The sequence below is a fragment of the Drosophila takahashii genome, chromosome 3L, assembly GCF_030179915.1.
Source record: "Drosophila takahashii strain IR98-3 E-12201 chromosome 3L, DtakHiC1v2, whole genome shotgun sequence".
Classification (NCBI taxonomy): domain Eukaryota; kingdom Metazoa; phylum Arthropoda; class Insecta; order Diptera; family Drosophilidae; genus Drosophila; species Drosophila takahashii.
In genome coordinates this window covers 6,102,341-6,126,436 of record NC_091680.1, presented here as the reverse complement: position 1 = coordinate 6,126,436, position 24,096 = coordinate 6,102,341, and the positions used below count along the sequence as shown (strand labels likewise).

Sequence of the window (24,096 nt, the reverse complement as noted above, 5' to 3'; positions counted from 1 at the left end):
GGACTTGACTGGGCTTTGCCTCCACTTAACTGGTCACTGGCGGCTTTTTAGCCTTTTTAGCCAAGTGCTGACGTCGCGTTGGCCGGGGGGAGGGGCAACAAAAGCGTGTAAATATTGCCACCTCGCCGATGTTGAGTCGTCGTCGTCCTGGCGCCGTATCGCCATTTCCCGTGGAGCTCTCTGTAATTTGCCACGTCCTTCGTCCTGCTTGTGGGTGTTGTTTGCTGCCATCTAATCGCGTACAAATATTGTTTTAATATTGCAGCGAGCTTTCTTCAGTTTACTTCCACTAACTCCGCTGCTTTCTCGTTCCCTTTCCCCTTTCTGCAGTCAGCTTAGCCTGCAATTAAGTTTCTTCATGGCTATGAAAAGGCAACTCGTGTTATTGTTGACGAAAATTACGGTTGTTTGTACTACCAGCAATTGTAACTATTACATGTTCCGTCGGTTTAAGAGGAAGGAAGGAAGGACGTTAAAATGGTGGGTTCTGTTACTGGCACAATTTTACAGCGAAAATGGGATAAAAAACGTCACTACTGGCTTTTCTCTGTTAAAAAAAAATGTGTGTGCTTTAATCAATTAATTTTTTTTATTGAGGAGGCTTTGTATATTTTATTTTTAAGCCCACAACAATGACAAAAAAGTAATTACCTGCATAAAGCTACTTACTGCACTGATTACACTATAATAATCCCTCGAGAGAGTGAAAAGCAGTGTGCAATTTGGTCGGGATTTAATTTTTTTATTACCCCATAAAATATTTAAATATTTCGCAAACGAATTTGATTCCTAGGGGAGAGCCCTAAAAACGTCATCTATGGCATGTTTGAGCGGTCAGAGAATTTTTATTACTGGCGCCCTCGGCGTGCTGGACTCACATTTTTCTTTGCCAGCTCCTCGATTTCGTCATTCTACGCCCCCTTTTTGCTAACTTGTTTTCCGTTTTTTCCTCCCAATTTTCCTGGCATTTTCTTTTCCCCGTTCTCTTGCCATCCTGTGGCACGCAATGTGAACTCCGTTTCGGAACTTTCTCCGCCTTAATCCTTGCTTCCTTATTTTTTGTAGCTGTTGCCTTTCCTTTCCTGCTGTTGTTTCTCACACGGTAATTAGATTTCTGGGTTATTTTTTGTTATTTGCGAATTCGTCCCTTGCTTGTTTATTTAGCGAACTAATTACGTGTCTTTGGATTGCCGCCTGTTAAATCCACACAATCCCTTCTCTTTTTGTTCGTAATAAAAATCATAACTTTTAACTTCTAGCCACATACAAATATTTCATTAAAATAAACGCGAATAAGCCACAGGATGTCTGTCGCTTTCGGTTGGCATCATTCCGCGACCGCAGGCATCTATGAGGAGGTGGGAACCCATTAAAGTAATGAGCTCATCTCGTGATGTTGTAACACACCCCATCCCTCGTCTATCCATCCCCATTGGGGTCCTGCCTTTTCGCTGTTTGCTTTCGGTTTGACTCCAATCCCACCTCTCTACGGAGGTTGACAAACCCAAACCCAAACCACAGAACGCAGATGAAGCTCATCATTGGAAACGGCAACACCACAGCGAAGAAGAGGCAAATGTTATGCGTTCTGATCACGCAGCACTTCCGGTTCCCCCATATCTCCCCCTCATCAGACAGCCTCTTATTTATGCGCTCTAACATAGGGTATTACCATAGAAGAGCCATATGTAGCTCATGTTTTTATTCACATTCTAAAAGTATTGCTTAGAAAATATTTTGGATTGGAAATGATTCCAAATATATTATATATTATAATAGTTTTAATTGGAAATTAATTCATCAATTCTTTAGAAGAGTTTTTTCCATAGTGATTTTCTTTCTATTTACAAGAAGGATATTTCTTTTTCGGTTTGCAAAACATTCATTCTTGTTTGTAGGTTTTTTTTTTCCTTTTCATAACCCTCACGTTTGCAGGCAACAAGAAAAAACTGCGTGAAATTGTGCGTTACAAGCAGGTCACGCCCCCCAAACCCGCCCCTAGACAAAACACGTTCCTTAAGCTCCTCTTTTTTTACTCTGGGACCCCGACATTTTCCTTAACCCTTCGCCGCCCAGCTGGGAATCACTGATTGTAGTAGTGGCGCCAACAAATAAATCTGCGAATCTGAACCAACTGAAAACCAGTGGGAATACCCTACTCTAAGCTTTGGCCACAGAAAAACCCTAGGGATACCCTACTTGGAGGCTTTGCTTTATGTTTTGGCGTAGCCTAGATTAAATGAGATTTAATGGAATTTTGGGGGAGGTTGAAAATGAGATTTTTTGCTGGTTTATCACACAGGAGAACTAATAACCCTTATTTACAGGGTGCATAAAAACAGAACAATAAAGGTTTTTTCCAAGCAATTTTTTTTTTGTTTTTGCCTCTGATTTTATCTTTCCCGCTGTTTTTAGTCGTTCTGTGTATTTTGTATCCAAGTACGTGACTTTTTTTTAATTGTGCATACAAACTATAAAGCTACTCCCTTCAGGCCTCTACATCTCCCACCCTTTGGTACTTCTCTCATATTTTTTTCGTACTCTCCCTCGTCTATATATAACTTTAATCTCCATATGGCTGCGGCTGCTCACGCCATCTGATTGATTTTTGTCACATGAACTTGTCACACTGGCCCTGAAGTCGGTCAATATAAATAAAAGCATATTAATATAACACTACACTTGGGCGAAAAATCTAATGAAGTTATCATTAAGTTCTTAAAAATAATTTAATGAGCTAGTCAAGTATTGTAACAAATATTTAAGGGTTTAAACAAGATTTCGGTATTGGTCTTATTTTTAAATGTTTTTCTAATAAAGTATTTAAAGTTATGTTTAAAAATTAGGTCAACAATTTTGATGTGATATAGTAATATTTCCGTATTATTCTTAAAATGATTTTAGTACTGATCAATTTTCCTCAGTGCATTAGGACACGGGGGAGACTTTCATTTCTCTGGCTTATTATGATTATTGCTTCTAGTTCATTTGTTTAATGGTCTCGCAGGCAGAGAGCGGAAATCGTTACACTGCCAAGTCCAGACCCTCGTAAACAGAATCTGTGGAACAGATCTGTTCTGTTCTGTTCCGTGCCGAGTGTTTCAGGGAGTTGGTAATAGATACTTGCATAAATAAATTGATTGGTCCCCTATATCTGGCTGTCGACTTACCATTAGCTTATGGCATAAATTAGCTTAAATTATGTGCTGCTGCTCATTCATTAACTTCCATTTCAATTTGGGCGTTCAATTAATTTCAACTTCAAAGAAGTAATTTCCTGTAAATTGATAGTCATGAAGAACAGTTTAATATTTAAATCCATGCTTAAATTACAGGATTTTTGCCGCTCCATAAAATAACTTAAAATAAATGCCATTCAATTCCGCAATTGGTTACAAAATATTCCACTTGTCTGATTAATAACAATTTAATTTACGTTAAATATACTTTACAATGCCAACGAGAGATGTCATAATTTCATCTACATTCTCTGTTTTAATGCCACAATATAAATTTCCTGTTTTTTGTGAACGAACTTTTCCCTTGATGCATTATTTATGGCTTTATTGATATAAGGATAAATGTATATAAAAATTGATATTTATTTGCCGGCCGAGGAAAAGCTTATACAGTACGTGCCAATAAACACTATGATATATTAATGTTTGCATTTATTTATGCCGCTCTAAAGTAAAGTGCCATTTAATATTAAAGCGGAGGAAGAGGAAGCCAGTCAGTCGAATGGGTTAAATGCAATGTTTTATGCAACAAATTCAATTCCGATGTCACGTCAACGTCAGATGGGAAATTCCTTTGCCCCTCCTGTTCACTTGAGGGATACACACATAAATCGAGAATTTATTGTGTTCTTCATTACTTAGACGAAGGAAATTTCATTGGCACACATTTCCTTTATTTATTGCGTTTGTGGTAATTCTTTTAGAGGACTAATCGATAGCACGTGACGCTTAAAGGTGAACGACTGTGTGTCAACTCTGGGTTGAACGCACAGATAAGACAAAAGGGGGGATTTTGGGGGGCGGAAAACCCGGCATCCACACGGCAACAGGATGACAACGAACGAGGACGTCACACGCAAATTGACTTTTTAAGTAGGCAACAATGTGGCTACAGCTGACGAAGGACGATGGCATGCGGCGGTGGTGGTATAATAATAATGGAGCGCAATAAAAAAATGTGGGCGAAACAGAACCATTTTCCATTTCCATTTTGCGAACCAAACCAAACCACCCCCACAAAAAACCCCTCTTATCAAAGACGCTCTACATTTCTCAGTATATGTGTGTGTTTGGGCCTGTCATCGGAAAATGACGGCATTACGGCATTTACAGTTAATGCCTTTATGTCCTCGAGGATTTGGCCTGACATGCGGTTGGTTTGGGGGCCCAACCCCCTAGGGGAATCACATTCTTTTTTGCATAATATTTGATTTTATTAGACAGTGTGAGAGACCATTGTCGCAACTATTTTGGGGCCACATTGTTAGTTTTGGCACAAATGTAGTTCAAATGCGCTGTTTAAAATGCTTGGGGATCAGCAAGAAAAATAAAAACGAAACTAGGCTTGAATAAATTGGGATTCACGGATTAAATTTGTTGTCTATATTACTTTTTAGGCAAATTTATTTAACTGGCTGTAGATATTAGCAAATAAGGAATTTTCCGATAGATGACTTGCACATCTCCCTCTCACTCATTCATCTAAGAAACGGGTATTTGATAGCTGAGGTTGCTTCATTTTATTTTATGTCTTTTAATACATATTTTAAACAAATTGTAAGTTCTGTGACCCTCTGAATAATTAAATTGTTGATGGTTATCAACACAAATAGACGCTTTGATTTATGTTTGCTACCACAATTCATTTAAATTAGTAATAATTGGCCCACAGACCTGGATTTATTGACCTCGTATTTTCTATTTTCATCTTGACACAACCACACACACACAAGCCGCATCATAACTGCCAAGTTTTCATATTCGTGTTGCCGTCTTTCCAGCGCATTCAAAGCCGCAATATCCAATTAAGTATTCATTTAGTTTTGTCAACTTCAACAATGGAAATTCATTGCTCGTGTGCAGCAACACAACCATCAACAACCCACAACACATCCCCCAAAAAGTGAACTAGAAAATTACATTTTCATGTCACACACACAATCTAGACACAAACACACTCTCAAATGAAACCGAATCGCTTGTCAGCGATGGAAAACCCGAGAATTGGTAACTGGCAGCTCTGCTTTTCGTTTGCTGACCCATCAGCCCACCCATCAACAATGATATATTCGTATACTTTTTCGATTCCCAACTCTTTGCCAGCAATCCCCAATCGGCCATTTGCATTGGGTTTTTGATATGTAATATGTGCCGGTGCGTTGGGGTTATAAATCGCTCGTTTTTGCGGCAAAGTCTCTATAGGTAGAGGTCCTATGTGTGTGCCACCTGTCGGTCTGGGAATATTATTATAGAGAGGGATTTTATGGCATTTACATGGGAGGGACATGTTAATACCCTGAAAGTAATAAAATACGAAAAATATATTTAGGAGTACTAAATAACTCAAATTACATTAAAAATATGTCCGAAAAAAGCTGGGATATCACACTAAAAAGGTAGAAAAAATATACAAAATTAAATATGAGCTGGTAATCAAAAGTTTAATGGCATAAGTACAAAAGAAAGTATTTCACTGACTCATCTTTTACAAGCTGTTGATAACATTATTATTGGCATATTATCCTATCAGTTCATCCTATCGCACAAGCCCTTCAACTGTTGCTCTCTTTGTTGAACTGAAAGCTGGGGTAGTAAAAAATAATCCAGTCACTGACTTTTAAAGTACATCTCATAAAGCTGCGTACCATAATTGTATAGAAAATTCCCAACATTATCGCAGCTTCAATGTGCTGGCTACTCAGTTTCGTTTACGACGACCCCAAAAAGTATATAAAGGTTGCTTGACCCCCGTGGAACTTTTCGCTGTTGTTGTTGTTGCTGCTGAGCGGATGGGTTCATGAACTCGCCGAAAAACAAACTTTGACTTTTTATGGGCAAACGAACGCAAATCCATTCAAACTTTTATGCTTGTTGTTGGCAAAATTTAAAGCGCCACACGTTGTGTGTTTATCAAGTTGACTTGGGGACAATAAACGCAGACGTCGCGCCGACGAAACTCAGACAGTTTAAATGTCCTGGCACAATTTCCACACTCTAGCCACTCTGTAAGCAAGCCGTTCATCGCTGTCAAGTCAGCAACACTTTCAACCATTTCCATTTCGAGTGGCATTTTACTGCTCAACAGCTAAGTGCAGTGAAAGAAAATGTCAGATGAATACTAGGAATTTTTAAAATAAATTGAAAATTTAAAGAATTACTAAGTATTAGAAGTAGAGCTTGAAAATAAATCTACATTTCAATATTTATTGACAACATCAATATTATCAAAATAATATTCTGAGAAAATTGAAAATATCGATAATTTTGAAGCTCTCAAGTATGAAAGCAATAATAAAGTGACTAGCGCAATAATAATAAGCTTACGCTTGCAGCGCTAGGATATTATATCAATAAAAATTAAATTAAATTAAATAATAATAATAAACAAATCATCTTAAAGTGTTTTTAAAGTAAATACAACTTTTCTTAAATAATAAACGATCATTATACTGTAATATAAAATTTAATGGAAAAATTCTTAACTAAATTGGGATTTATTTATTTGATTTATTTTCCCAATGCATCCTCTTTGTGTTTGCTTATGGATAGTAAAGTCGCCTGATCTCCTCTCATAAGACTCCAGTTTGAACACGGCTTTAATAATTGACGGCATGCCATGCCAGGCGGACCGGAACAATGACAGGATATTAGCTAATGCCGCAAATGCATCCTGGCAACTGCCGGCAGAGCGACAATTTCATGCCAGCTGCGCACACACAACAAATGCGCAACAATAACAATTAAAATTGGAAACTGCAGCAGCAATCTAGATTGTCAGGGGAGGAACTAGCAGAGCTCAACCTTGGCCTCACAACACGCCCATCCCCATTTCGTCCTCTCAACTCCGCATTGGAGACCATAATTATCCAATTGAACAATAAACAGATGCCTGCCAGGCTTGAGTCAATAGACAATGGCTGGCTATACGGCGTAGAGAAGTTGAGCCTGCCCAGCTGGCAACCTTTCAAATGGTTGAATGTCGCTGTCGTTGTCCTGGTTTTTGTTGTTATGGTTGCTGCTGCTGCAACTGCAGTTGTTGCAGCGGTTGATATTGCTCCTGCATTTGCTGTATTGTGGTATTTTACGTATTGTGGCTTCGTCGAAAGGTTGTGTGCAAACCGTTGGCCTCCAGCAGACACGAGTGATGAGTTTCGCAAGTCGGGAGTGGTGCTAACAGAGATGTCTCTTGGGAAATTTAATTAAGTTTAATGTGTGTTGCTTATCTAAAAGAAAATAGCATCCAAGTATGGGTCTTATAAATTTTGAATAACTCAGAGCAATATTATTTTGATTTCAAGAATATTTGCTCTTGAAAAAGTAAGAACAAAATTTAAAATATTAAAATCAAGGAGAATTGATCTTTCTAAAATTATTAAAATTAAAAAATTATGCAAAAGTTATTATTTATTATTTAAAAAAAATTATTATTAGCTAATATAAAGAAAAATTTAAATACTATTTTTCTGTAAAGAAAAATTAAAATACTATTTTTCTTTATATTAGTTTTATAATAATTTTTTATTTAAACTCGAATTGTATAGTACATATTTTTTCCTGTTCAACAATTTTATATTATAAAAAGTCATCTGTATCTTAATGTTCATTTTGTGACCACCTTAATGGCTTTATTATATTGCTACAGATAAATTTTATGGCGACAAGGTTGCAGAATCCCAATTAAATCAGCTATTATCCTCTAGCCTTGACTAATTTAAATTATGTCATCAACTAATTACGGATAGCACACAATTTATTACCTAAATAATATCTAAAATCGCATTTTAATAAGCTAAACAAATTACCGCAATTAAAATTGTTATGTAATATTTAATTTAATATTCAAATCTCTGGGCATCTCTTATACAAAAGGCTGATGAACCCAAAGCGGCTTTAAGCAGAGGGAATAGTAGTTGCACAAGGGGCCTTTCAGGATTTCAGTGCATAAACTGAATTCGCCTGCCGCCGGCCAAGTCAAGTGTAATAATGTGCCAAAAACGTTTAGGAAGCCACAGGATGCCGGACAATTGGCAAAAGGCAACTGTCTGTCCGGCTGAGTGGACACGGGTCAGTGGACTGACAGGACAGCACAGAGGGTCCTATCCTTTGTCTGGGGGGTCTGAGAATGTGTATTTAATGAATATTTATTAACACTAACTAATTTCGGTTTCTCCGCTTTTGTTTACTTTTATTTTTGGCTCACAGGTGACTGACGACCGACGACGACGACGACTAAAGGCCAGCAATGTGCAGACGGTCGCTGGCTGAAATTGCTGGCAGGACAACACACTGACCGCAAGGATCAACAACATCAGCCCAATCAAGGAGCAGCAGTTGCAGCTGTGAATGCAAAACCAGCAACTTTGGCTACTTTTTATATATACCTATCCAGAACACGAAATGCGTTTTTGCAGCTCGGCCAACAAGGACACACAGAAGTTAGCAGTTGATAGATGAACACTAATGCAAATGCCCTCCAAATTGCAACTTTTGATGCAAACTTAAGGCAGGGGCCCAAAAAAAAAAACAACACATAACCCAACTTGACTGATAGTTTAAACTACTTACTGTAAAGTAATCGAACAACAACACAACACACGGCTGCAACAAATTTTTAAATATTGTTAAGAACAACTCGTTAATTGCCAAACAGAAAATATGTGTTGCCCTAACTGAAGCTGAACAAAAATTAAAAACTAAATATTATTGTAATAATAATAGTATAACATTCAAGGAAAACCTCGACAAAAAGCTCAAGATCAAGATCAAGAGTTTAGGCCACGAGATACTTGCTTGAGCCATGGGCAACAAATGCTGCAGCAAGCGACAGGATCAGGAATTGGCACTGGCCTATCCCACTGGGGGCTACAAGAAATCCGACTACACCTTCGGCCAAACGCACATCAACAGCAGCGGCGGCGTCGGCAACATGGGCGGCGTTCTCGGCCAGAAGCACAACAACGGTGGATCGCTGGACTCGCGCTATACCCCCGATCCGAATCATCGGGGTCCGTTGAAAATCGGCGGAAAGGGCGGCGTTGACATCATCAGACCCCGCACCACACCAAGTGAGTATTTCCCCGGATGTCAAGCCAATCTAATATGCGTATTATCATCCATTAGTAATTACAGTGAAGCATCAGTAGCAAATATTCGAAAACTTTAACAAAAAAGTAATAAGAAAAATCGATACAGTATCGATATATTATGAACAGGTCGATATTAAAATCAATAAAGTAGATAACATAAAAATGAATTTATTAAAATAAACAAAAATATCAATAAAATCGAAATTTTACGCTAAATGCGATATATTCGATATATTATCGATATTTTCGATACGAAATTGAGTTCAATAATTTTGTCGATATATCATATCGCCAGTTAACGCTTTTAAACTTTTCCCGTATTTTTAATTAAGGAAGGAACTTAATGTTGCTGAAGTTTCACTGTCTGTTTACATATTATCATGCATTAGTAATTAGCTTTTGGCTGTGTTACTCTCTCCAGAGCCCGTGGGTGGAGTGATAATTCCAGCTTTTAATTAGCAATTTGACTTTTTGCCTGCCACAGAGATTGGCTTTTACCCGCTGGTTGGCCTTGTGTTTGCATAATGTGGCAAGCAGGCAGCCAGGCAACCAGCCAAACCATCCAACTAACTAACCTGCCACATAACCCAGCTGTGTACCCTCTACCAACCCCACTGCCATAATTAGAGTTCGCCCCCCAGGAGGTTCAGAGGTGGAAGTCAAGTCATTTGCCAGGTGGCAACGCAATTCTCATATTTGCAGTGGTAATACGATGACAGTCGTTAACCTTGACCACTTCTCCTCGGGTGCGTGGCCCAGAAAATGAGGAGGGGTTCGCTGCTCTTGGTGTTAGTTTAACGCCACCTTGACGGCGATATTGCATACCATATGACACGACATTGCGTTTACGATACCCCAGAGAGTTGGCCAAAAGGAGTTGCAGTTAAGAAAGTGTTTTATAAGTAGGCAGAGGGGTTGCTATATTTGCTATACGCAAATTTGAAGGTCTGTAGGGGAAATTCTAGGTGGAAAGAAATTAGTAATGCAAATATAGGGGGGACATTTAGAAGGTTATAAAAATAAACTGCATTTTTATAAAGAACCTAGTCAATGCTAGTAGAACTAGTTTTATAGTTACTGGCGAAGCAAACTATAGTAAGAATATTTGAGGCGAATATGGAAGTTGTAGCTTTACTGGCTTTACAAAATGTAAAAAAAAAGTTTTATATGCCTAACGATTTTTTCAAAATATTAAAATTTTTTAAACTACTTTTCCTTTGATCGAAATAATATATATTCCAATTTAAAGATTTTTATTACTACATACTTCTTCTGTAGAAATTCGCATACTGCATAATTTGGGGCTGACTCCCCCCTCTCAAGTATTTCCATCATATAACTGTCACATTTGTGCAACATTGAAATGGCAGAATTATTTTGATCTGACCTGTCACAAGTTGAGAATGCAGACCTCGCTGGCAGCCGATTAACTAACTGCTGGCATTTCTATCCGTGACATGACAGTACTGCTGCCTTATAGCACATATATATAAAGCCGCTTAGGTCGTGTAAACCCATGAAGAGGTTGAGTGCTTGGCCAGTGATTTGTGCCTTTGCCGCCGCCTTTGTCAGCACGAACATTGCATTTGGCATGGTTTTGGGGTGTGGTGAACCCCTCGAAACCCTTCAGAAGGGTTAAAAGGGGAGGGAAGGGGGAATAACCAATGGAGGGCAGCGAGCGGCCAAGGCAATTGGCAAGCGGCGAGAGCAGTTTATTTATGCGTTGCCTCGCTAAATCAATTAGCCAAATGCAAGTCAGTGCCAAAAATTGTGGCTTGGCAGAGCGAAATGAAATTGTTTTGTTGTTTATGGGCCCCGGCCCCCAAAAAAGTATGCTATCCAATTTCGCAATTTGCATTTGGCACCCTCTCATCTCTCCCCATACTTTAACTCATTAAATTCTAATTAAGTTTTGGCCATGGCAAATTGGTTAGTCAAATAGGCAAAAGAGGAAAATATACAAAAAATATTATTTCCCAATTTGTCGCCATAAATTGCAATTTAAGGACGCAAATCAAATTTGCCCAGCCAGACGAAAATTGCCACTAACTCGACGACGACCTCTCATGCCTCATCCTCCAGATTTTATTATATTTTTCCTATTTTCAGCCGGCGTTCCTGGTGTCGTGCTAAAGCGCGTGGTCGTGGCCCTGTACGACTATAAATCCCGCGATGAATCCGATCTGAGCTTCATGAAGGGCGACCGCATGGAGGTCATCGACGACACCGAGTCCGATTGGTGGCGCGTCGTCAATCTGACCACCCGCCAGGAGGGCCTCATCCCGCTCAACTTTGTGGCCGAGGAGCGCAGCGTGAACAGCGAAGAGTAAGTGCTTTTACAAGTTTAGGCAGGAACTTGGTAATCTATCTGGTTTTTACTACTATCTACTTACACACAAAAATAAAAAACTATGTAAAATCAACTACTTTATAAAAAAAAAAAACAACTTTTTCTGCGAATGCGGGGTTTGAAATCTAACCAAGGGAAGATTATGGGGCAGAAACTGTAATTACTTAAGTTCCAGAAAAATAGTTGATCTATTAATTAGAATTGCACTTTTTAAAAAACAAAAGGTAAACAAATTGTTGAGTTAAAATGTTATTTTTAATGTCACTACTCGCAAAAAAAATAATATTTAAATAAAAATTGCCGAAAATAGTAAATTACTTTTTTTTAATGTTGGTTTTACATAGTATTTTTTGTGTAATAAAATCAACTATTGCCTGCTTTGAATATTTCTGTGTTTCTATAAAATATTAATACAACCTCTCCTATTTACAGCTGGTTCTTTGAGAACGTGCTACGAAAGGAGGCGGACAAGTTGCTGCTGGCCGAGGAAAATCCGCGTGGCACTTTCCTCGTGCGACCTTCAGAGCACAATCCCAATGGTTACTCGCTGTCCGTCAAGGATTGGGAGGATGGACGTGGCTACCATGTAAAGCACTACCGCATCAAGCCGCTGGATAATGGCGGCTACTACATAGCCACCAATCAGACTTTCCCCTCGCTCCAGGCCCTGGTCATGGCATACAGCAGTGAGTATAAAGATTTTCAGAAAGCAAATTGAATTGCAAAACCTATTGATTGATTTCCTTATCTCTGAAGAAAACGCTCTTGGCCTGTGTCACATACTGTCGCGTCCCTGCCCCAAACCGCAGCCCCAGATGTGGGACTTGGGACCGGAGCTGCGCGATAAGTACGAGATTCCGCGCTCCGAGATTCAGCTGCTGCGCAAACTGGGACGCGGCAACTTTGGCGAGGTCTTCTACGGCAAGTGGCGCAACAGCATCGATGTGGCGGTCAAGACCCTACGCGAGGGCACCATGTCCACCGCTGCTTTCCTCCAGGAGGCGGCCATAATGAAGAAGTTCCGCCACAATCGCCTGGTGGCCCTCTATGCGGTTTGCTCGCAGGTAAGTGGTGCTAAATACTATTTAAATCCTGTATATTAACCTAGATTTAATCTCTTTTAGGAGGAGCCCATCTATATCGTGCAGGAGTACATGTCCAAGGGCAGTCTGCTGGACTTTTTGCGCGAGGGCGACGGACGCTACTTGCACTTTGAGGATCTCATCTACATAGCCACTCAGGTGGCCAGCGGCATGGAGTATCTGGAGTCCAAACAGCTCATCCATCGCGATCTTGCGGCCCGCAATGTGCTGATCGGCGAGAATAATGTGGCGAAGATTTGTGATTTTGGGCTGGCGCGTGTTATCGCCGACGATGAGTATTGTCCCAAGCAGGGTTCACGGTTTCCGGTCAAGTGGACGGCGCCCGAGGCGATTATCTACGGCAAGTTCTCGATCAAGTCGGACGTTTGGTCCTATGGCATTCTGCTAATGGAGCTGTTCACATACGGACAAGTGCCCTATCCGGGCATGCATAGTCGCGAGGTGATTGAGAACATAGAGCGCGGGTTCCGTATGCCGAAGCCAACGAATCACTACTTCCCGGACAACATCTATCAGCTGCTGCTCCAGTGCTGGGATGCTGTGCCCGAGAAGCGGCCGACGTTCGAGTTCTTGAACCACTACTTCGAGTCCTTCTCGGTCACGTCGGAGGTGCCGTATCGAGAGGTGCAAGACTAAACACAGAGTCCAGCCTAATCATACACACATCACCAACACCTACACTACACCCTCTCACACGCATACACACCCGTACGATATATATATATAGTATATAAAGTTATACATATATTATACATTTATATGCATATTTACTATAATTCTTAAGACTTTTTAATGGCATAGTTGCATACAAGAAAACCAAACAACACACATGAACTCTATATGTATGGTATATGTATGTGTTTAAGCGTATCTAAACAATTCAAACAAACCAACTACAAACGAAAAAATCAACAAAACAAGCAAAAAAAAAAAAAAATCTAAAATCGGAAAACTAAATTTTATATTTTACACGCAAAACTATTGTATAATTTATATACCTAACTATAAAACTGAAGTGTTTAAACTGGCGTTAAATTATCCTTGATTTCTTGGTATAATTATTTGTCCTTTAGCTGTAAGCATAAAAAAGAAGTTAAATACTTTATATTTTGTAGTAAATACTATGGAAATACAAAGTATATAACTAGTTTTTTAAGCTGAACCATAAACAGGGGGAGGCCGAAAAATTATTCCAACAATCAAGAGCAGAACCCAAAAGAAATGAAAATGTTTTTTCTAATCGAATACAACTACAATTTAACGCTATTTTAACAACTGCTTAGGTTTTGTGTATTAACAATCCAATCCAATCTACAACTAGAACTTTTTGATCTTAACCTCCCTCTCTGCTGAATAGTTTCTTCTGATACTTTCCACACACAAACACGACTATCGACTAAGCCAAGTATTATTTGACTCAATCAATCCGTATCCGTATCAAGAAATCGAAATCATTTACGTATTTCAAATTGTTGCTAATGAGAAACTCCAATGATGGCATTTACTTATAAGGTGGCGCCCACCCCTCTCGTCTTTACTTCCAAGTCAGAAATGTAGATGATGATCTATCACCCAAAAAACATAATATGTTGCTTCTTCCTCGAATAGTTGAGGCTAGGAAAAAAGAAAAGCGAAAATTGCATTTTGTACAAATCATTGAAAAGAAAACAAAACAAAAAAAACAAGCGCATTTCACGTATTTCGTTGTTAGCAATTGAACCAATGAATGTTTATAGTACATTTAAGTTTATGCCAAAATTATTGTTTATTCTTTGTTCGTATACTTAAGCACAAGCAACACAATTGGGCACTGTCCATGTAGTCTAGATATATCTATTGATGTACAACCTGCAGCGTTGGCCCGCATTTAGTTCCTCTCCAGACCTGCTGTTCCTTGCGTGTGCAGCCCAAATCAATAGCCCGACTCAAGCCATAAGGATAAACTGCTATCTCAAGGGTTTCAAATGCAAAATATCAGACGATAATGATTCTAACCGATCAATTGTATCAACCACACAAGACACACACCTATCTTAGCTTCTAGATGACCGTCACGAACAGATCCAGATATAAAAAACACACACGAATCGAAACATAATCGATTGAGGAGACTTTATTTAATTTATTTGATTTTTGTTATAGTTTTAGTTTGTCGTTCATCGATATATAGTACATATAGCATATATTGTGTTGGCCATTGTGTGCACATTCTGTAGCATAAAACCAAAGTTTAGCATTTCGTATTGAGATATATATGTATTTGTAAAGAAGATTTATACGGCAACTCAAAGCATTTCACACGTAACACACACACACCACACAGAGATCAGTTTATAGGATAACCAGGCTTAAAAACAAACGAGTAAAACAAAAACAAACAACCAATCATTGTATGAAATTGCATTCAACGTAATCACAACGGAATCACTGCAAATAATTAACTAAAATATTGTTATAATTCACAGGCAAAACTGAAATTGTTTAGCGTAGTTGATGAATTTTTGTATATAAACTTGACATAACGTGTAGAAATAAACGAGAAATTAAATGGAATGATAATACCGAACTAATAATGAATAATAATGATTTTGCGGCAGCTGAAAAAAAAAGCAACTGGCGGCGCAGGCAGCACGCGAGGCATCATCAACAAGAACAAAGAAAATTCACAAATTTTTTATACAAACTGCGGCAATCAAATTGAAAGATTTAAAAAATTTTTCAGCCTTTTGCCTGGGTAGGCGTGTTGCATGCGCTGACAGCGGTTATTGCCTAATAAATAACACACGAATAGCAATGTCTGATGAATAATTATAGAAATTACAACTGAGAATTGTCATGTATTGCTGCGGATTATGGTTTAATACGCAGATGAAGATGCAGATTTACGAAGCAAATATGAATGGAAACTGAATTTAGCTGATGTAAAATGATAGAAATGTGTCCGTTAAGTCGGTTAGGTGTGTAATGCATAATATAAATAATAATGATAATAACTAATAAAATTGAAAAATATGTAATAACTAAGAAGTGCTGTTTTATTGGGGTTTGTTTTCAAAAATATAATCTAATCGGGCGATTGAAAACAATTTTTTATTCCAATAATTTAAAAAATTATTAAAAAATTATTAAATAATAATTAAATTGTTTTTGAATTTTTACTTCTGACAAGTCGAGTATTGATTTAAATTTAATTATTTTAAGTACAAAATTAAACTGAAATAAACTTTTATTGTGTGGAGATCCTTAGAATCTGCATGACAGAAAAAATCCATGTAAAATTCCCTTTGAACTGATTTTGACTTACCAGATCTGAAAATGTTTTCCAAATTTATGCACTTTCCTTAATTTGAATTAAAAGTCCAGATTGCTTTTTGTTTTTGCTCTTTTGGATACCAAAAAAGTTGAAGAAATTTTATTGTTCCTTTACACGTATCTAATCGTATATGAATAATGAAATCGTTTCCGTTTAAAAATTTTTCAAAGGCAAAATTGTACATAATATGTAATTCGTTATGTTTTTGTATATGTATATATAATTAATTCAATAACTTTTTGTTTTTTTTTGTAATCCATGAAGTGCGCTAAAAAGTAAACGTTTCTGTGTTTTGAAAATGCACTTTAATTTAGTTTATTTTATTTGTTTTTTTTGCTATACTCACTTTAACCAACCGTACTCACTGAATGCAGTTAAGTAGACTTCTTGCTACTTTGAGAGAGAGACTAGACGATCTCCTATATTCTGTGTTGTTTGTGTGTTGTGTTGTGTGAATTCACGATACGGCTATTCAACATCAAATTGGTGTCACTAGTTAAATGGTTAAACGGGTAAAACAGTTCTGCACGGCTTAATTGCTCTATTTGTTTTATTGTATGTACAATAAATTCGTATTACTCTTATTTATTGTTTGGCATTCGTATTTTGGACCTACGAACGTTGCTCTCTAGTTCATTTGTTCTGTACACGTGGGGCTAGCGATCTTTTAATGGATTCACATGGATCATTTTTAAAAGCCTTCTAAACCCACTGTTATTGAACAAATCGTCTAGATCGCCTGGAATTACTCCAGTTAAAACAGAATAACAGTTGTTTTACCTTTTAGGAAATCGGGGAGTGCACCTTGTGGGTTCCATATGTATACATACAACATATGTACCATATCTTCATATTTTGAGTTACTAAAGTCCTATAAAGTTGTTATTGGTTTGTGGACAATGTTTACTCTAGTTTATACCGGCTAACCTGATCACGTCTTATACGTAAATTTGCATAGCTAAGTATACAGCAATATATGTATCAAGTCATCCGAATCCTCCATAATTAACAGGGCAAACATCTTACTGATAAACATTTACAAAACGCCTTCGTCAACGGTTCTATGAGATATTTGTGTTCAAGGTAGGCCCGTTTTCTTAATTTAGTCAATGTTTCACCTCAATAAATAAGTATTAAAATATTAAATAATGGTATAATAAGTAACTAAGTAAATATCTTCTATTAACTGGTATTTAAGAAAACGGACCTTCGTTGAACGTTGATTTAAAAAAAAAACATAATCTGTGGTTCACTCAGTTCGTCATGTGAAAATACAAAACCAAACCAACCATTTTTGACTATTTCAAATTTTTCAATTCAAGACTTTCAAAACTGGTTGGTTTTAGAATTTTCACCTCAGCGACCACAAATTGTGTGATGTTCTTGGATAATTATTATTTTTTTTGATCTAGATGTTGCTTCACTAGGTCCTACATTTAATATTTAGAATTGCATCCTCTGGTCGTAAAGCTACAAATATTAAACACTATTTTTCGCCTCGTATGAAACTATTTTCTAGGTTTGTATTTTCGTAACTATTTGACCTCAGATCCCTCATTATTTTTTCAAAGGGTCTGCTGCCTGTTGGCTAACGCATTCGAATCGCACTTATCGGTGTTAAGAACTAAGTTTTTGATTCTCATGAATCGTTGTTTCCGTTGGTTTTTTATTATTATTATTATTTTGTGAATGCTCTGCACAAATACTATATATTGGATTCTAATCGAAGATTGCTTATTTATTGACCCCAGCAATATTCATTGATCTTCGTCCCTTGATAAGAAATTCGTATCCAAACTTCATTCTCTAAACGAAAGTAACCCAAAAATGCGCCTCGAAAGTAGGGGATAGCGATGTGAGACGCATTTTAAGATGGACGTTGAGCTACCCAGTTTTCGAAAATGAAATTACATATTAACGACTAAAAAAAAGGCCTGTTCAGTGATCACATTTCTCCTATCGATATGTGGATAAGAATTAATTATAAGAATTTGTAGATCTTCCGATATTCCTGAAGTACTTGTGTATTAGCAATCTTCAAGATCTTTTTTAACATTATGCAGGGCATTTTGGAGTCGACAAGGCCGAATCTTAATATGATCTTAAGCTGATTTACATGGCGGATGAGATCTGCTGCCCCTGTTGATAAAGCTGATCTTGTTGCTGCGGCTGTTGTTGCTGCTGCTGTTGCGGCTGCTGTTGCTGCTGCTGTTGGTACTGCTGCTGTTGCGGCTGCTGTTGGTACTGCTGTTGCGGTTGCATTTGCTGCTGTTGCGGTGCCAGTTGCAATGGCGGCGGTGTATTGCCAATTGCTGCCGCTGCGGCTCGGGCATTTTGCTGCGTTGTGGCCTCGTTGGTCTTGAGGAAATATGTTATTAAATCGATGGGCAGCGGGAACACAATCGTCGAATTCTTTTCCGCGGATATGGTGTTGAGTGTCTAAGGTATAAATTCAAGGCATAAAAATCAATAATAAATCTCCAGTAAATCCCTGATAAGTCAGTGAACCCACCTGAAGGTATCGCAGTTGGAGTGCGGCCGGCGAATCGCCAATCACCTCGGATGCCTCGCGCAGAGCCCGCGACGCCTTCTGTTCTCCTTCGGCGGCGATGACTTTGGCGCGGGCTTCTCGGGCTGCCTCTGCCTCGGCGGCCATGGCGCGTTGCAGTTGCACGGGCAGACGCACGTCCTTGCTGCTCGGTCGATGGAGAAAATGAGATTAGCCGGCGTGACTTGCAGATAGCGGAAATACTCCTAACTCAAAGCTAAGAACATTATTGCGCCCACAAAGTTTCTGCACTCAGACAAATTTCCCCATAAATATTATATTTTTTCATATATTTAAATACCGTATGCATTTAAAAAAAAATATAAAGTTATATTTTTTTAACGAAAGTAGATGATCCTTTTTTCTAAAGAAAGAAAACCCATAACCCTTAACACCTAATAATTATTAACATTATTATTCATCACAAGGAAGAGACAATTTACGATTTTTAAATGCAAAAACAATTAATCATAAAAAAGTTACTAAAGGAAAAAAAATATAAATATTTGTAAGACTAATCCGTTTTCTCGACCGCATGTTAAATTTAAAGTCGGCTTTAAACGTTTTTAAGCTTATATCCTTACCTAATTATCTTTAATTTAAGGATAATTTTTTTAAACTTTATAAGGTTAAAGTCCAAAGAGAAGCTTCAACTCAAAGCTGTTTTTTAAAGTGCCCATCAGCGTTTTCCATTTTAAATTGTAAGCCATCAACCCAAATGCGCGAAGCTGTATGCTAATGTGCCCCACAGCGTAATGGGGCATCTTTAATTCAAACGCGGTCTCGGGAAAACATTTTTTACGGCCAACGAAGCGAGAAGTTTAATTTATCAAACAAAATATCGTTCTATTTGTCTCAAATTTAAATCGAGTTATATAACTCATAAACACCATCATTTTATTGGCCATTTGAGGATGTTATAAACCAGCTGATCAATTTCATAACACAGAGAAGAAGAAGTGGAAGGATACAATAATGAAAAATTCAGCAACTGCCATAAAATGAAACCGTTTTCATGGCAAAACGGCCAAGTTTTTTGCCTTTGGGGCGAGAAGTGGCAGTTTTTTGGGGTAGAAAGGTAGGAGCCGAGCCACAACAGCATAACCACAACAACAATAATGCTACCAACAACACACGTCAAGTTGTTGCAGCTGTTTTAACATGGCCAACAGCAGTGGCTCTTCCAGGCCGTCATATTGTTGGCCATGTGTATGAGCATTTGACAAGCCAACGTCACACACTTGGCGCTGCGAAAAACTGAAGCTGACAAAGTAGCCACTTGCCCCCCGTGAGCGGCAAATAATAAATTATAACAACAGGGCCTCGGTGACAGCAGACAAAGGGCAGCACAAGCACAGGCACACAGCTCCCACACTTTCCGCCCCATTCCCCATCATCCATCCAGCGTTATTGTGATAAATGCCCGGAAAAATGGTAAAACAAATAAAACAAATAACCAACAAACTCGAGTGCTGTGGCCTTGCTGGGGCTCTGACAATGTTGGCGTAGCTCAAACTAGCCAATTTAAATGTTATATAAGCTGGGAATTACTGAAGGCTCAAGAGACTTCAGTCAGCAGAAGCGAGGGGGCATCCCAGGATTTCATAAAGTTATAATAGGGGTTTTTGGAGGACCTCGAATTGTCAACATGATTGGGTAAATTTAAATTTGGTTTCTCAAAGAATTATTATTATATAATCATAAGGATTTGATACTTCACATCATCACAAGTTTTAATGGAACAGTTTAATAAGCACATGGGCTAAATCATAAAGCATGTCTGCGGTCACACGACTATCTTGCATTGGGCACAAGTCAATTCTTCTGCCCGCATTTTGAGCACTCCTGGTTTAAAATATAAAGGGGCTTATCAAACGAAGTATCTTTTGAAATAGCAATCAAAGTAACTTATTATGCTTAATGAGCATTTATTTATTTAAATGTTACACAAAGGCCATTCAATATTTACAAATTAAATTGCAAAAACAACAAACATATAAAAGCTTTTATGGAAAAAGTAAGTTATTCATTCGTGTCAGTGGAGCGTTTGAAATCAGCCGACATACAATTTCATCTAACTGGGACACAAGTCGATATCCACTTTACAATCAACCGAAAGTGAGGTATAAAATTCGAAAACACTAAAACTAATCCATTGCCTTTAAAGAAATCACCTCCAATGAGTAGCACTAAAAGGCAAAGCTTACAATATCCTCGAGACCGTATCAACTTCGACTTGGAGGCGAGGTGAAACGTTTATAACATTACTTTTATAGCTTGACATAGAAACTTTTCCAGGTTGCCACTGCTGCAAGTGTTCTGTGTGTGTGTGTGAGGGGGTGAAAAAGCTGTGTGCTACTTACATTTCAACACGTTCAACTTTGATGCCCCAGGCATCGGTGGCTTCGTCGAGTTGAACCTGTTTATGATTGGACGCCAGGTTGAGGTTGAGGTGGTCGGTTGAGTTGGTTTGGTTGGTTTAGTTGGTTTGGTCGGTTGGAGGTGGATGAGCCGTGTGAGAAATAGCAGTAAAAATACATTAGTTTTTGTTTACACGCGTTTTTCAGGTCGTTAACAGTTTTGTTTCGGTTTTGCTTTTATTTCCCACCCTCTCCCCTTTTTGCCTAGTGCATTTTTCCGCACATTGTTTGTGGGTCGTGCAGCATCCTTGAAATGAAAAACTAAAAATGCAGCACTTGGAATCGTCGAGGGGCGGTGAAATGGGGCGAAGAGGAGCCGCGGAGCCATGGCAACTTGGCATTTTTCACATGTTCGCACATCGACGTGCACCAACCCAAACGGCTGCCGCTGATGCTGCTCGAGATTTTCGCCTGATTTTGAACTATTTTTCATATGGCATGGAAAATAAATAAATAAAACGACCCGTTGCCGTGGCTTGTACCATAGAATTTGGGTTAAGTTGGCAGCTGCTAAGATATGCGGCTCGTAACTTCATCGCCTCCTCCTCCTCCTCGCCGTTGCCTTTTCAATTTGCCAGCTATGAAAAAACGCTTTGGCTCCGAGATTATTCTCATGCCAGGCACGGAGGCCAGACAGACATTTCGCCTTTGGCAGCTGTTAAATTTCGCAATTAATATTTCGCCGACGGAGTTTTACCGCAAAAACTTTAAGGTTTATGCAGCATAATTAGAAGCAGGGACTTAAATGTCATCTGTCAGCAGAAGGAACTGGCAAGTAGCCGCCTGGCTGCATTTATTCTGCGTGGATTTTCTCGTTTCCCCGGTACACGCAAAGAAAATAAGGGATTGAGGTAGAAATGAGTTAAGAGGAGTTTATATTTAAGAAGTCTGTAAGTGGAAAGCCACGCAATGAAATATTTTGATACCTTGTTAAGTACATATGGCGCCCAACGTGGGGCATTTAAGAGAAATGGCGCCCAACGTAGGAGATTTTATTTATCCTTTGGTAAGAAACTAATAGTACTTTTAATTGTTGTAGCTATGAATTTTGAGATACAGCTTTATGAAGATTTAAATTAATCAACTTTAATTTAAGTTTTTCTTCTCCTAATTAACTTTGTTTGCTGTGTACATTTCTTTGTCCCGGTATACTAAGTAAATTAAGGGAAGCAGCTCGACGGAGTCGCTGGAGTCTTTCGGAGAGGGAGAGAGAGTTTGTCGGCGGGCCGGGCCAACTGCGACTGTCATCCGTTTTGAACTCACCTGCATTGTGCCGGAAATCGTCATACGCTCGCTGAGTATCTCATGCAAATGCCGAGTTCCCATTGTGTTTCGTAGAGTAGTCTGTGCCAGTAGCCTGGTCGAATGGTGAGCATTTTCCACGTTCGCGATAGAGACGGTTGCATTTGATACCCGATAGTAAACCACTGCATCCACCGAAACCGTAACGCTATCCTTTGTGAGAACCTACAAGATGCAGTGGGTATTTTGTTTTTTTTTTGTTTCTTGGTTTGAAGGGACATTTTTGCTTTTTGCTTTCTCTATTGTTCCTGCTATTGTTGTAGTTGGTCTGTTAGTTATTTTTATTATTCGCTTGTTATTGTTGCCAGCGAAAACACATTCACAGACGTTAGAAAAAATATATAAATGTGCGTATATACAGATATATTCGCAAGTATATATACACATGTGGGTGATAAGCTAAGCATTTTGTATATCTCTGTATCTGTATATCAGTGGCTGGCCAGTTGTGCTGTGCACTTTATGGCCAAGGGGAACGAAAAGAGAGTGGTATAATGCGAATGCACTTGACTTGAACGTCGCTGGCTTCTTTGGTCGCTTTTCTCTAATAGAACTAAGTGCAGGGAGTGCAAAACTTTTGCCACACAGACTGAGGACAGACAATGCCGAAGGAGACACACTCTCATACAAAGGCAGTGCTTTCATTTTGATTATTGCATCTGTGTCTGTTTCTGTGCATTTGGATTTGCATTTTTGCTTTGCTTTTTTGCATTTGAATGTGTATCATCTGTGTATCTGTTTGTGCATCCCCAAAAGTCTTCGCATTGTTTTGCATTCAGCGAACGAGCGAGTTATCCTAGCAATTTGCCGACACAAGTTTTATGTGCTCGAATTGCGATTCGATCATCTGAGGAGCAAACTCAAACTCAAAACCCAAAAGCTTGGTGGGTTACAGTGTATAAGTTATGGTACAGAGAGAAAGATAATGGGGAAGTTGAACAAATTACGTAGCAAATTATAAGCTGAAAAAAATAAAAAAAAGGAAACAACTCAAAAGCTAATCAAACTCAACAACCAAAAGGCATTAAATTTGTTATATAAGAGGTCTTACTTTCTTACGTTCAAAGGGGAAAGAGAGTTAGTGTGGCAAGGGGTTATTATATTCAAGGAGGAGAGATAGTGGGGCCAGGGTTTTTTTGGGGGGAAAAGAGTGGGTCGGTTATGTACACATCCGTGCTTGGATTTATTTATTTTTATCCCTATTTTTCTTTTTCTTTTCGGCCAAAGGCCCCTGCTCGCATAAGTTGGCTAAACTTATGCCCAAACTATCTACGCCCACACACAAACGAGTGCATATAGCAGTGGTAAAAAGTTGTTCCCTCAACGACGGAACGCTTTACGTTTTATGACCTGCCCAAACATTGTTCGGCGTAGTCTAGACCGCTTTTTACGGCCTCCCTTTGCAAAGCTGAAGCTGTGGTGTCAATGTTGTTTAGTGTCATCGTTTCCACTCGGCCAGTTTCGAGTGTTTTCCTTGCTCTGCCTTTTGTGGGCGAACTTTTTGGGGAATGGAAAATCTCTAGAATTTTGCATGTGAATCAACTGAAATGTGAGCAGCAGCAATTGGAGAAGTTATAAGACTGGGTGAAAAGGAAGTATATTCCAGCCAATCCAGTTATGCATTTGAATTTGGCAAGATTTATTCCTATTTGTTCGGATGGGATAAATGGTTGCCATTTTATAAAGTTTAAAGCCTTGGCGAAATAGTTTAGTATTTAAATAAAACCAGGATTTT

General features: G+C 38.6%; 2 protein-coding genes across 7 annotated transcripts in view; one reads left to right on the top strand and one right to left on the bottom strand.

The window, feature by feature from the left end:
* Positions 1 to 15,802, top strand: part of Src64B (Tyrosine-protein kinase Src64B) — a 37,658-nt gene extending 21,856 nt beyond the window's left edge. For both annotated transcript variants that reach the window (XM_017158757.3, XM_070214500.1), the window contains 5 exons: positions 8,442 to 9,304; positions 11,435 to 11,651; positions 12,108 to 12,361; positions 12,432 to 12,739; positions 12,800 to 15,802. In XM_017158757.3, coding sequence (XP_017014246.1) covers positions 9,037 to 9,304; positions 11,435 to 11,651; positions 12,108 to 12,361; positions 12,432 to 12,739; positions 12,800 to 13,414 — 1,662 coding nt within the window. In that variant the 5' untranslated portion in view covers positions 8,442 to 9,036 and the 3' untranslated portion in view covers positions 13,415 to 15,802. The remainder of the gene's footprint in view (positions 1 to 8,441; positions 9,305 to 11,434; positions 11,652 to 12,107; positions 12,362 to 12,431; positions 12,740 to 12,799) is intronic.
* Positions 15,803 to 16,154: 352 nt separating this feature from the next.
* The window catches only part of LOC108068930 (band 7 protein CG42540), a 42,142-nt gene continuing 34,200 nt past the window's right edge, over positions 16,155 to 24,096 (bottom strand). For all 5 annotated transcript variants that reach the window (XM_070215288.1, XM_017158801.3, XM_017158798.3 and 2 more), the window contains 4 exons: positions 22,323 to 22,526; positions 21,003 to 21,058; positions 18,604 to 18,784; positions 16,155 to 18,530 (listed from right to left, as the gene is read on the bottom strand). In XM_070215288.1, the coding sequence (XP_070071389.1) occupies positions 18,204 to 18,530; positions 18,604 to 18,784; positions 21,003 to 21,058; positions 22,323 to 22,526 (768 nt within the window). In that variant the 3' untranslated portion in view covers positions 16,155 to 18,203. The remainder of the gene's footprint in view (positions 18,531 to 18,603; positions 18,785 to 21,002; positions 21,059 to 22,322; positions 22,527 to 24,096) is intronic.